This window comes from Thalia democratica, chromosome 4 (assembly GCF_965202585.1).
Source record: "Thalia democratica chromosome 4, ktThaDemo2.hap1.1, whole genome shotgun sequence".
In the NCBI taxonomy this organism is placed as follows: domain Eukaryota; kingdom Metazoa; phylum Chordata; class Thaliacea; order Salpida; family Salpidae; genus Thalia; species Thalia democratica.
Genome location: NC_139168.1, coordinates 67,674,858 through 67,689,501, shown reverse-complemented (window position 1 = coordinate 67,689,501; position 14,644 = coordinate 67,674,858). Strand labels below are relative to the sequence as shown.

At 26.7% G+C, this 14,644-nt stretch overlaps 1 protein-coding gene across 2 annotated transcripts; it reads right to left on the bottom strand.

Annotated features, from left to right (window-relative positions):
* Window positions 1-2,574: 2,574 nt before the first annotated feature.
* Window positions 2,575-13,156, bottom strand: LOC145834657 (tubulin-specific chaperone C-like). 2 transcript variants are annotated; one of them, XM_082942142.1, is made up of 6 exons: window positions 12,980-13,156; window positions 10,766-11,009; window positions 6,824-7,076; window positions 5,591-5,780; window positions 5,241-5,342; window positions 2,575-2,992 (listed from the first exon to the last, which is right to left on the bottom strand). In XM_082942142.1, the coding sequence occupies exons 1-5, from the start codon at window positions 13,142-13,144 to the stop codon at window positions 5,250-5,252; spliced, it is 945 nt and encodes a 314-aa protein (XP_082798268.1). In that variant the 5' UTR covers window positions 13,145-13,156; the 3' UTR covers window positions 2,575-2,992; window positions 5,241-5,249. The 2 variants fall into 2 exon arrangements, with proteins under 2 accessions (XP_082798268.1, XP_082798269.1); XM_082942143.1 differs by having other exon boundaries at window positions 5,248-5,342.
* Between the last annotated feature and the right edge of the window lie 1,488 nt (window positions 13,157-14,644).

Sequence of the window (14,644 nt, the reverse complement as noted above, 5' to 3'; positions counted from 1 at the left end):
CTATACAAAGCTTTTAATCTAATTTTAATACAGGTTGAAACAACAGTTTTTTTTTTGCTGAATTCAATCATCAAACTTTCATAACATCACTTGAACCAGATGTGTATAATTGATGTATTTGCAATAAACAGCTCTATCAGCAAAATACTTATATTATTACCTTATAAACACAGCTTGTCCATTATTATTCCAGCAAGATGTTTTAGAAGTGTGGCCCAAGGCCAAAATTATCATTTATGATAATTTTGTTCGGCCCATCTGACAAGACTGTGTTATTGCACTGTCAGGAAACATTTTTGTTGAGTTCCGCAAGTTTGTTACACGAGCTGGCTGAGTAATTGTGCTTAATGCCCATAAAATTTCAGTGGTTGTGGTTTGTGACTTATTTACCAAACCTGTCGATGGGCTTACACCACTGCTCTCACAACTTGCTACTCTGCCGCTGTCTCACCACTTACCCCACTGGAGCTTGATCCATCATTATAGAAAAATTATTGGATTCGGTGAACTCCTTGCCTTTTATTTCTATGTCCAGCTCCATTCATATGTACAGTGAGTGTTTCTTTCCATATTTGACAAAGTACATGAACACCACTTGCATTTAACCTTTTGTGTATACATCACAGTTACTCTATGGAAGTGTCCTTGCTACAGATCATCAATACTAAAAAGCTTACAAAATCTGTTTGTTCAAGTAGGTTACTTGTTCAATATGTTAATAGAAAGATTTTACAGTTTTATAAAGGATATTTTACTAATTTATACCAGATGAAGGCATTGAAAATTGAACAATTTTGTAAACTTCTAGGAAAATTTTGGAATTTTTTTCTGACTTCAAAGGACTTTTACTTAATATTTACCATTTCAAGTCTTTGAAAAACAAGGAAATTTGTAAATTTAAACTGACAAATGTGACTTTTTTTTAAATTTTATCAAACTTCCTGACTTTTTTTCAAAACCCCCCATTTTTTACTGACTTTTGTCATTTTTTTTAAATTTTTCCTGACTATGTAGCAACCCTGGTTTCAATTTTTAATAATATTAAGTTTTGGTTATATTTTTCATCAAAAGTCTGGCTAAAATAAGAAAGATCAACACTTTTGCAAACTTGGTTACAAATAGATTTGTTTAAGAAAATGTACTATAAAATAAATAGTAAGATCACGAAAAACATTTTCAATTTTTATAATACGATTGCTTTTAAAGAATTTTAGTTCTGTCCATTAAACTGTTTTGTTAGAAAAGAATTATGAGTTACTTCTTTATTTTTTCAAGAGCTGTATTTTAAAACTTTATTTACAAAGAGCTAAGTGTTGAAGTTGTTTCATTAAGCTGCTGTTGAAGATAACTTACATAAATTCATTAATAGAACTAAAAAACAGATTTACACCATTCTAAATCTCATATCAACTGAAAATGCTTTATTTTCAACATTTAGTGTTACTTTACAATATTATTTAAATTTTGTCTATGCTTACAATGAAGCTTAATCATAAATCTTATTTGCACATTTCATATAAGTTTTATTTAACTTATTCCTCACACAGCATAAATGTTTAGAAGTCGGTGAAAAACCTACTAGTGACAATCTTTTTTTAATTAACTAACTTTGTATGCTTTTAGGTGGTAGTCGAAAAAGTTCTTCAAAACATGCTACTAGAATTTTTAGTACAAATTTTGGTTAAAAAAACTAGGTATTCATTAAAACGTCTTGTCTTAAAAAGACAAGATAATTATAGTATACTTTTTTGCAGTAAAAATGTCAGTTAAACAAATTTATAAATGTTTTGATGGTGATATTTGTATAAAGTACTTATTAATAAAATATCATTTTAATTTAAGAATGCAGCTATAAACTAACTTAATTTTAATGAATCTTATATTAAACCGATAAAGTATTTTAACAACTTGTTGTAAAACTATTGTAAATAACTAACTTTTAAGACTTTAGACTGTATAAACTAACCAAAAATTTATTTGAAGAAATTAAGTATTTAAGAACTGTATAATTTAAAAATACTTGAAAATTATTTTTTCTCATGTAAATTATTTACACTGTGTAAGTAAACGTTTGAAATAAAATTCCTGCAGCTAAGAGTGAATGTAATCTATTTAGTATTAGGGAATTATTTTAAGTGAAGCTGGTTACAAAAAGAAAAACTTATAAAACATCAGAAACTTTAATAACAATTTATATTTTCTTTCAATTTTTTTTTGATAATTTTTGTTGTGTTGTTTTGTATGTTTATTTAATTTATCCAAAATACTTTAATTATTAGACTATATTCATTAAAACTAGATTATGTTTGTTACAAAGCTTTAGAAAATGATAATAAAATTGAACAAAAAAAAAACTTTAAATAATCTAAACGTAAATATTAGAAAAAGAATGTTGAATACAAATTTAAGATCAGCAATAAAATTAATATTTTAACTAGCTACGTAAAAAATGTATAAACAAATCTTTTTAAATGTTACTAAATTACACAGTGAATTAAAATAAAAACTGAACAAATATTAGTATGAATTAAAAAATATATAAAATGTAAGTATTTTTTTTGAATTAAAGTCGTGTAATTAGTCATACTTTTATTTTTGAATTCCATTTTAGTTTTAAAACAGCACTTATATGTAGAAAGTGTAGCTTTTAATATACTAATGAAATTATTTAAATTTAAGGTAAATTTTACTGTGGCGAAAATCAAGATAATGTTAAAACTTATTAATGATTTACTATTTGCTGTTAATTAATATGTTCTATAAGTTAAGCAAGTAAGATACCAGATATTTTTAAATACTTAAAAATCTTAGAAGAACAATATACTCTATACTAAAAGTGAGTTCTAATCTTTAGTTCAAAAACACTTAAAAGAGTGCCATAACGAAGATTTAAAGTTTGCTAACAAAATAAATTAATTAGTAAAAAAAGATTAATTCTGCGAAAACAAGGAATTTCCAAGGAAACAAGGAATTGGTATGCTTCTATGTTATTCTGAAAAATAATAGTCATGACAATTGAAAAATATATTTTTAGAACAATAAAAACATTTTTTAGTTTAAAAACAAAATCCAATTTTTTTTTAATTTAGCATTATTAAAGTTGACTTTAAAAACTAAATAACTATTTAAATAACATTGTTTTAACATTAAGCTATTGTGATAACTGGTGATAATTTACAAATTTAAGTTACTAGAAACTTTTGCATAAGTTTAAATGCTGAAAAAATAACTAGAAGTACTAAAGAATTTCAAGTCTTTTTATAATATTTATTGTTTAAACTTTAACTATATCCTCCCCAAAAAAATACAAATAATTAATAACTATTGGTATTATTAAGACAAACATTAATTATTTCTTTTAGTTACATAATACAAAAAAATCAAACTTAAACATTTTTGAACCCTTATAAAAACAATTAGAAAATTGATTTTTATAATATTACTCAAGTAGCAAAATAATTACGAAAATAACTTAATTTTGTATATTTAAACAATCCTAACGATTATAAAACACTGTATAATATTTTTTTGCTTGATTACATCCACAAAAATGTTAGGGGTTTATAATTATACCTTATATTTTCTTTCACACTAATTATAATATTTATGCTGCCTTATTTTATAAACATACAACAACAAGGTATAAAAGTATAAATTCAATCTTGTAAATGCTTTATAAGTTATTTCAAATACTTGTAAGTATTGTTAACTAATTAGTACATTACTTAAAATCTTATGTTAGTTAACTTGTTTTATTAAAAAAAATTAAAGATTTTTTTGTAATTTTTAGTTCAGTATTTTTACTAAAAAATATAGTTGTCAACGGCAATCTCGATTTAAACACAATTTAAATCAGTGCAAATATTTTGAATTTAACTCATGTGTAAAAACTTGTTAAAACTGCACTTACTAGCATTTTTTACATTATTCAAATGTTTTGACCTGGAAAACACTTTTAATTCAACCATAGACATTAATTGAGAAGGTCAAATCTCAAAAGAATTGTATGATATAAAGTTCAGTACCAAATAATAAAACAAATTCTAAAATTCAAGGATTTTCAAAAATTTGTTCTAAAAAATTCCTAAAAAGTAAAGTTTTTAATGTATATGAAATTCGGGAATTTTTTGCCAAAAATTTTTAATTAAACGATAATGTTAAGAAAGTACTAAAAAAAAAATTTTGTCAAAATTTCAAAATATCTAGAGTCTTTTAAATCATAGGCATTTACATTTACTTCCAGTTGGAAAGAAAGAACTCATTAATTAAAAAAAAATATATATTTTAAAAAATAATATTACACCATTAATTAATCATCACATATAAACAATTCAAATTAATTTACAACCTTTAAGAGGATACTTGTAAATAAACAACTTGATATAAAATATACTATACCAATTAATAAAGATTATGATAGTAAAAACAGTTTTAAATAGAAATTTTTAAAAGAGATAACTCATAAAATAAGTTCTTAGGTAGTTAGTTAGAAAAAAAAAATATTTTATTTTAGTAAGTTATTAAATTTACTCTATCCATATCTTAACAATTATTTGAAATTAAAAAATAAAAGTGTAAATAAAAAAATAAGTATGTAAAAATGTATACAAAAGATCCAATCACAAGGAAAACTATTCAATAAAAATATTGAAATACTTATTTCGGTCAAAGATCTCGTCAGTGCTTAAATAAAAAATCTGAAAAGTATGTAACAGTCATGGAAAAAAGTATTTAAACAATAAAATAAATAAAAAAACTTTTACGTAAAATGTTTACTTAAAAACAAATTAAATTTCAATCTCAAGGTTGAATTTATGGTAAATTTTTTTTTAGTTTGGTTTCAAAATCAATATAATAATAAAAATAAATATAAAAACCAATATGTAGGCTTCTTCTTTCTTCTAGTTAATTTTTAAAGTAAACATTGCTTAAATAATAAAGTAGTTAATAGTAGTAAATGAGCTTTAATTTGAGATACATTTTAAAGTAGCTAATTTTAATTGTTACGTAACTATCGAAAATTTAAATAGTTTTATACTTGTAATAACTATGAAAACTTATTTATAAACACTGACGAGGTCTTTGACCAAAACTTAGTTTGCATAATAAAGTCTTGAAAGTTAAATATATTATTTCTCCTCTAGTAGTTGATATACCTTATATTTTTTCTAAATATCAAAATATATGTTAAAATATTTAGAGTAAATTTAATTAATTTCTATCTGTTTATTTTCACAAACCTCTCACCTTCAATCTGATTGGTCTTCTTCAAGCTTCCAATTGGGGGACTGGACGTCTTTCTTCAGCCAATTGAAATCGTCAACCATTTTCCAATTGTTCACCTGATTTGTTAATATGTTAGTACGAGCTTCACGATCAGTTTTATTTTTCCACAGAAAATAAGTGCGAACAGCACTGAAGCAATTTAAAACAAAAAAGTTTACAAAAAATCGAAAAAGAGATGTTAATCACATTATAACTAGTACAAACCAGAATCAAGTTGTTGTTAGTTCGTCCAGTTAACATATTTAAAAAAATACTTTTTTGTAAGACAAAAAAATGATAATATTAAACAAAAACTTTCACCAACCTTCCTGTCCAGCCCGCTTCGCTCGAAATCCTCCTCCACGCCGTCATAACGCAAATCGTACTTTCCCACTGTGACGTCACAAGTGTCTTCTATGACGGTCCTGCTGGTCACGTGCACACTGAACGCGGTTTTTTTGGTCTTGTGGACGCGCAACTGCTGGCAACCGGCAGAGACGCGGCAGCCCGTGCAACTGGAAATAATTTCGTTTTATTGATGTGTGGTTTGTTATGAAAAGGGAATCTGTTTCAAGATATTTTATAAAAAGCTGTTAGCTAAATAAAAAACGCGCTGATAATAAGGCAGTTGAGAGTGGAACTTTTTTTATATGTTAATATAATTTGCAGCAAATTGATTTGTTGTTTTTTTTTTAAATACATTGTTAAAATATTTTAATTTTTTTTTTGTTGAAAACACCGATGCGGTTGTTATTGAGAAAACAAATCAACAGAGAGCTTATTTGATGAGACTACTTTACAAAAACAAGGAACTATTTATGTAAAATTCAGGGTATATAATCTGTCAGGTTTGATGTCAGTCAGTTTGTAAATTTGTCGATTATACTATTGATCATTATGTTTGATCATATGAGCTTAATAGATTGCTGTAAATTATTTTTGAGAAATGCTTAACAGAATTACTGATTTAGTTCTTGCCATGATTATTTTAAGAACTAAATATAAACTTTAAGAAGAGCTAAAACAGTTTTGAGCAAATAAATTATTTGACAAGAGCGTCACATCTACCTAAGCACACGCAAATTACAAGTTTAATCACAACAAAATATACCAAAGATACCAAAAACAACCTTGTAAAATTTACAAGTAGTTTTGAGCAAAAAATTTATTTTTCAAATAAAAATTATACAGAAATTACTAAAAATGTTGCTACAAAAACCACAACTGGTTTTATTTTTCATTTACTTAAAAAAGACTTTACTCTTTTAGTGAATGTTAAACAATTTATTTTCCTTTGACACGAAAACAATCTTAATTTTTTTTTTTATCTGAGCTTTCAAAACAACTTCATAAGTAGTCTAGAGCAAAACCTTTATTTTCTTTTCAACAAAAAAATTACAAAACTATTTAAGTTACTTCACAAAAACTTAATTTAGGTCCCACCGCTCAACAAAAACAGATCGAATCTTAAATTATCAAATTCACAAACAGTTCAGAGCAAAACATAAAAAGATTTCTAGAATTAATTCATTTGTTTTCTACAAAATATCAAACCCACCTCTCAACAAACACGGACCCGGACACGGGGCCGATCTCGAAGGCGGAGTCGGTGCAGTTGCAGATGTACACTGTGGACGGGCAGCCGTGCAACTTCACTTTGCAGCCCTCCAAGTTCACCACCGACACCTCCCGCCCTCCCACCTCCTCCCTGCCCATCGCGACGTCCTCCCCCTTCCTGTCGCCCACCTTGAAGCTGCTGCCGTACTTGAGCTTGGCCTCGGTGGCCAGTTGCTCGCTGGTTTTCACTTCGTCTGTTTGTGTATATGTTTGTATTGTAATACAATAATATTTATCTAATTATGTAAAAACTATAATTTATAATTAGATAAATATTTAGCTCCAATTTAATTTGTCGAGCACTATCGATCAGAACTTTTTTATAAAACCTTTAATATAATATTTATATATAATATCTATAATATTTGTTGTTCCTAAAGTTCAATAAAAATTAAAAAAAATATTTCTAAGAATATATGAAGTAAATAACATTTTATATATGAGACATATGTATAAAACTGTGTTTTTTATATAATTAATTAAAAACATATTTATTTATCTTTTTATTTAATTTAAATTAAATTTACTTTTTATATATTGCTGACAGGCGTTTCAACGCATCTGATGACTTTTAATTAAATACTTATCTCTACAACGAAACTACACAGAGAACAGTCACTAATAACTGCCATTCAAAAAAATATATAGTAATTCATTATTTACAAATGCGTTTTCGGAATAAGAACTTAAATCAATTGTACATATTTTTGTGCTGTACTGTCTTAAACACATTGTGAAATTATTAGTGATGTACCGGACTCACTATCCGGGTCCGGATCCGGCCGGATATTGCCATTTTTGTCTGATATCCGGATCCGGCCGGACTTTAATTTGAAAAAAAAGTCCGGATCCGGTTCCGGCCGGATTCTAATTTGAAAAAAAAGTCCGGGTCCGGTTCCGGCCGGATTCTAATTTGAAAAAAAAGTCCGGATCCGGGTCCGGCCGGATCCTAACAGAGATCCGGCCGGACCCGGATCTAGTTAGTAAAAAAAGGCATACTGAAAAGTATTTTTTCAAAAACAAACTCTGTTAAAATTAATAAGAGTCATTTTCGTCAGTTAAAATTAAACACCTACCGTGATTGGCTCATTTTGTGCACGTGACTAATTTACATTTGTTTACATTTAAACTATAAATAAACATTTCATGAAATGCAACTCTTTACATATGTTGTAAAATTGAAAACTTTGGAATGAATACTTGCATTATTTATTGTTTAAAGTTAAGCTCAGAGAATATTTAGAGTTAATACGGTTGAATGTACGAGCCAATGAAAATCATATGACGAAATGTTTCAAACTAAATACTGATGCAGCAAAACATCAGAACATGACAGGCAGTTTATATGTAAGCAATTAGTTAGTTTGGTGTGTAGCTTGAATCAACAAAATATCTTGAACATTTTTGTATATGCTTATTGTAAGTAGTGTTTTGTCTTAAAAGTGAATATTTCAACAGGTGTTTAATTGTTTAACTATTTAAGCCAGGTTTATAGTTTAATAGTTTATTAATAATTTACAGTTTCTTGTTTACTAATTTTATTTACTAGTTTACTAGTTTTATTTAATTTTTAGTTTTTTGTTTTAAGTCTTTTGATTTAGATTTAAGTAGCTTCCAGTTTTAAAGTGTTACCAAAGTAATTAATAATTTTGTATATGCTAGTATTTCTTGTTGTGTTTTATATAAAAGATTCATCACTCAAAACTGTCGTGTCTGATTATAAAAAGTAGTCTCAGTCAGAATTTAGTATTTGTTAGATATTAATTAAATAAGGTAGGATTTAATTATGATGGGTAGTACTAATAAGTTAAGTGTACGACAATCAGTCCACAACTTTACTACTAAATTGTCAACCTTTGCTAGCTGTTCTACTGATTATTAGATTAAATTAATTTTTCAGTTTTTAAAAACCTCATTCTGACTCAGGCTTGTTTATACTCACTCTAGCTAGTTTTATTGACTTAAACAGTGGTAACCCTGCTAGTTTGAAAATTTTTGGGAATTTTAGAAAATCTTTAACTGCCTCAGGCTAGTTTAGTTTTTTATAAAAACTCAGGCTAGTTTTCTTTTAGATTTTGAATGAGTTTGAGCTGATCCAGTTTTCAATATTTTGTAATTTTCTAGTGTTTTTTGTTCAAGAACTTGATTTCAGATTTTTAATTGTAAATAACACCTAAATTTTTAAACCTTGTGGCTAGCTGTTCTACTTATTATTTGATTAAAGTTCTTTTTTTTCAGTTTTTAAAAACCTCATTCTGACTCAGGCTAGTCTATTCTAGTGATGTACCGGACTCACTATCCGGGTGCGGCCGGATAATTGCCATTTTTGTCTGATATCCGGATCCGGCCGGATTCTAATTTGAAAAAAAAGTCCGGGTCCGGTTCCGGCCGGACTTTAATTTAGAAAAAAAGTCCGGGTCCGGTTCCGGCCGGATTCTAATTTGAAAAAAAAGTCCGGATCCGGTTCCGGCCGGATTCTAGTTTGAAAAAAAAGTCCGGATCCGGGTCCGGCCGGAACCGAAATTGTGGGTCCGGTACATCACTAGAAATTATTAATCTATCACCTTATACTTTAATCATGGTTTAACTCCATTTTTGCAAAAAAAAAAAGTAATTAATTTTATATTTGCTTTGGTTAAATTTATCAACAACATAATAGTACTCTTAGTGTATGTGTAAAACTTAAACATTATGCTGTTTTAAATTTCTTAGTTTTGGGACTTGTAGACATTCTAAATTTAAAAAAAAGTTAGAGGGAGAATTTTATCAGAGTTGCCACTACTTTTAATACTTTTCTTCAAGCGATATCAGTATTTAAAACTCTGTTTAAAGACTTTGTAATATTAGCTGATTTTTTTTGATACTTTTATTTTACTTTAGGGTATAATAGAAGACCAAAGTAATAGTTTTTTAATGATTTTAGAAAACTTTTTAACTTTACAAGTCTTAATAAAAACCTTTTAAGTTTTCAAAAATATTTTAACCAAAGTTTACAATAATTCTGTTTGTACAAGTTAGCATCATTGCTAAGTTTAAAATTATATTGTTATTTGCTATTTGATGCATTTGTTTATATGTTATCTTACAACAAACAATACCACAAAAAACATTTTCAAATTGGACTCATAGCCTATATAAGCCTGGTTACCCCTAATATAATAGTATGAACTAAAAATTATTTTATAGAAAGCTTTAAAAATTTTTAGATTTCATATGCTTTTTCTAGACTTAAAAAACGATGGCACTTAAATTTAAATATATAAAGTGTTAAAAATACTTAAACACAATATAACCTTTAATGAAAATCTACCTTTTTAACTGAAGCCAATAAAGAAATATTGAAAATAAAAAATTAGTTTAATAAACAAGTTATTTGAAACATATGCAAACGATAATTTTCATTAAATTAAAAACAAACTTTTTTTTGTACAGTGAGCTTTTTAAAGACTTATTGCATAAAAAGATGGTTTAAAATATACTAACAAAGACTTTTGTACAAAATAATAATCAGTTTTAAAGTTTTTTACATTAAACATGAGGTATATTATAATTTAAATTCAGACAATCAGTTTTCTTAAAAATGTATTTAAGGAGTCATATCTCAAAATGTTTTATATATTTGCAAAAATAAAAATGCTCATGTAGGTCTAATAGATAATATTATGACAGTAAGAACAAATTGAAAAGAAATATTTATTAAAAAATAGTTTTCAATTTTACTATAATTTATAATGTTTTATAATATATTTTAGCCATCTTTTTAAACAGATGAAGTAAAAATGGGGTTCCATTAAAACTTTTATAAAAACAAATAATTAATTAAAACTAAACTAAGTAAATATGTAAAAGCTTTGATTGAAAATCAAATTAATAAACAACAAACCTTTCATGCTCTCGACTTCAGCATTTTTCTTCCTGTTTCTCCTGCTAAAGGCGAACTTTTTCTTCGGAGCCATCTTCTCCCTTTTCTCTGCAATCATCGCCTTCACATTGCCAATCCTTCCCTGCAGGCTCCTGGCGTTGTAGGAGGGCATCAGCGAGTAGCACTCGTTGAAGTACTCCTGCACCAGCTTGCAACGATTTGCCACCTTGTCCAAACCTTCAATGTTGCTCCACTCCTTTTTCACCTGTATTGTTATCAGGGTTGCCAATAGTGTATGTTGTATGGGTTGTACTTTTTTTTACATTAATAACTAAGCTACCAGATATTTTTGCCTTGTTTTTTTTTTTAATTTAATGTTACTTTTTAGATAAAAGGGATCGTAGTTAAAGAATTCAATAGGTTCCTTGTGGCAGGCACAAAATAAAAAGGCAAAAATGACTGTTTGACTAAAAATCTATAAACTCTTACATTTTTGAACAAAAAACTTTCAAACTTTCTTATTTTAACTTTTTATAAATTATGAATAACTTGTATGGAACAAATTTATAAAGTTCTAACCTATATTTTTTCATACAAATAATCTCAAAAAATAATTTAATTAAATAATTGATAACAAAATTAATAATTAAATTAAAAATAACAAATTGATTATTTTAGTTTTTGTACTTTCTAATAGTTATTTCAACAATGAAAAGGACATTTTCTAAAAATTTTAAGAATAGAGCTAAAAGATGAAGTAAAAGATAGATTTTTAGTTTTTTTTTCAAATTTTGGATAAAACTAAGATCAAAAAAGTTTCTAAACCTTATGTTTCTATTAGATTTTTGTTACAAAATTGATTATTTTAATTTATACTATCAATATGTTTTGTTCTAAAAAACGTATCTTATAAGCTTAATTTTAAGCTTTCTAATAAGGGACAATTTTAGTTTTAGCAAAAATATAACTGTACACCCCTATGCCCTAAATATTTAAACATTAATATCATAACAAAATTAGCAAGATTGGAATCAGGTAATATTGAACACAAATAGATGGGTTAAAGATTTGCATACTAACTTGCTCAACCTTTCATTGGTTAAAAACTATTTAAGTCACAACACAGACTAACTGTACTCCAAAAAAAATAAAAAACTTGATGAATAACAATTTGATTTATTACACCAAAATCTTGAAATTTCTATTTTTAAACTCCATTCTAATCTCTTGCTCCAGCGAGTCTAGCTCAGCCACCAAAAGGGGATAACTTAAGGACATAGGGGGGGTAAACACCCTTTTTTGGTTTTTGATTTTATTTTATATAGTTTTTACTAAGCTACAAGATGCTTTTTACAAATTTTGAAATTCAAAATATTTTTTTAGATATAGCGGGTCAAAGTTGGAGGCTACAATAGGATCCTTATGGGAGGCGCAAACTAAAATGGCAAATAACTAGAAATCACTAAAAATCTATCTCCTCCTACATTTTTTGAGATAACTACCTCAAACTTTCAGGAAACGTTCCTTGATATATTTAGAAAATTCTGTCGGAACAGAATTTTAAAAAATTAAAAACTTTATAATAAAAAAACAAAAAAAAAACTGTTTTTTTTGTTTATTTTTTTTATAAAATTTTTATTTTTTAATTTTTTAAAAATTCCTTCCGACAGAATTTTCTAAATATATCAAGGAACGTTTCCTGAAAGTTTGAGGTAGTTATCTCAAAAAACGTAGGAGAAGATAGATTTTTAGTGAAATAGTCTATTTTTGCCGTTTTAGTTTGTGTCTCCCATAAGAAACCTATTGTTGCCTCCGACTTTGACCAGCTATATCTCAAAAATTATTTTGAATTTTTAAAATCTGTAAAAAGCATCTTGTAACTTAGTAAAAACTATATAAAATAAGATCAAAAACCAAAAAATGGTGTTTACCCCCCCCCCCCCCCCATGCCCTTAAAGACTTGAAATACAACAATTTATACCAAACATTTGAATTTTTTCTTGTGTGCATGACATTAAAGAACAAAGGGTATACACTCATTTCTTATACAATGTATTAAATTAACAATAAAAGAACTCCACTTCATTCAAATTGGTTGTGAGTCGCTCGAGCAGGGAATGGAACAAAGAAAAAGAAAAATATATGAGAATGATTGATTAAAAAACCCACAATTAATACTTAAATAAATTAAAGGTCTACTACTTTGTTATTAATTATACAAAACTTCATTTTAACCTCCTGCTCCAGTTCATTCAATTCAGTTTTGAGCCGCTTCAGCACCACTTTGCAGCTCTCCTGATCCGTCTTCAGCTCGCTTCTTTTGATCTTCTCCTGCTCGGCCTTCACCAGCCTTTCAGAGTTCCTTTCATTTATTTTGTGGCTTAACGCTTCATTGCTCATATTTAACTTATAGTTTGGCTGAAAACAAGTTAGTATAAGTTAGCATTCGATAAGTTTTGCAAATATGTTTGAATTTGTTTTTATTTCAGTAAGCTTAAAAATGGAGTATATTTTATGAAACCATATTACTACAATACTTGATAAGACTTTAAGTACTAAAGACCACTAAGAAAAACTTTTAGATAATTAAAATAGACTATTGTATGAGTATTGCAAAAAGTTTTTTTGAAAAAATTTTACATGTTTTCTGAACTTTTTCCAGATTTTTGAAAGTATAAGCTTTTTTCTTTATTTAAAGAATAAAATAAAATTCAAGGTAAAAAACTGTTATGAATAGAATAAAAATATTAAAAAGATACTTTAAAGCTACTTTAAGTGTGTTTTTTATGAAATAATTTTTTTAAATTATACTTGAAAAAAATTGTATAATATAGTTTTTTGAATCTTTTCACTATTTTATGCTTTACATGTAAATAGTGTTTTCAAACTCCAGGTTTTTCCAGATTTTATAGTGAGTTTTGTTCTACTTTGTTATAGTTGTTTAAGCTTTAATTTTCGGGTAAAATGGGTTAGGGCTAGGGGTTTAGATCTAGATGATGTATGCTGTATTACTACTTTACCTCATTCACTAAATATGATGAATAAACAATATTTTTAATCTTACTGCTGCAGCTGATCCACTGAGTTGGCATGAGTTTATAAAAAAAAATTAACAAAAAAAGTATTAGTTAAAATTTCAAAAACAAAAGTTTAAAAACCTTAAAAAAACAAAAAGAAAAATGTTTAAGAAAAAGAATTTTCAGCCTGAGTTTATCAGAAAAAAAAAAAGAAAATTAATATTTGATAAAAAATTTTAAATTAATCTTAAATACCAAAAATAAAAAAAGCGCTCAATAAAATCTTATTTAGAAAAAATTAAAAGCATTATAACTAGACTGAGGTTTAGAATAAAAGTAGGTTGATTTTTTTTAATTAACAAGCTGGGAATCTTAAAAATATTAAAAACATTATAAAAGTCATAAAAAAAAGATCTTAACTTTTGATAAAAATATTCTTATCTTGGAGAATTAAATTGTTACAAACAGAATTATTTTACAGAATAAAAATCTTATAACAAATTCTTAAAAGTTTAACAAGAAGATAAGATTAGTGAGTTAATTTTTTTTGCCCTATTATTTTGCGCCTTCCAAAAAAATAACTATGGAATTCACAAATTTTGATTACTTCTATCTCAAAAAATAATTTGAACCTTTTTAAGCAGTAAAAAAAGTCTGATGGGTAAAATAAAACTCTTCAAAAGACTAAGATCAAACAGTAAAAAACAAGGTTGATAAACTAATAGTATCTTAGTTATGACTGCACAATGTCTTTTTTAATGTGTGTGTTTTTAAATCTTTAAGATCATTATTTCTTAATACTTTTTTAATATTATAAGAAGTTAAAAAAACAGAGGTTTTTTAAGCTTATTTTTATTTAATTAGAATAATTTAAGTAAACAAA

Bases quoted from the DNA above. Each gene is read 5' to 3' on its own strand.
- LOC145834657 (XM_082942142.1), bottom strand. From the start codon at position 13,144: ATGAGCAATGAAGCGTTAAGCCACAAAATAAATGAAAGGAACTCTGAA. The intron at 11,010-12,979 runs GTTAAAATGAAG...ATAACAATACAG, and splicing joins TGAATGAACTGGAGCAGGAG to GTGAAAAAGGAGTGGAGCAA. The intron at 7,077-10,765 runs GTTTGTTGTTTA...ATACACAAACAG, and splicing joins TGAAGTCGAGAGCATGAAAG to ACGAAGTGAAAACCAGCGAG.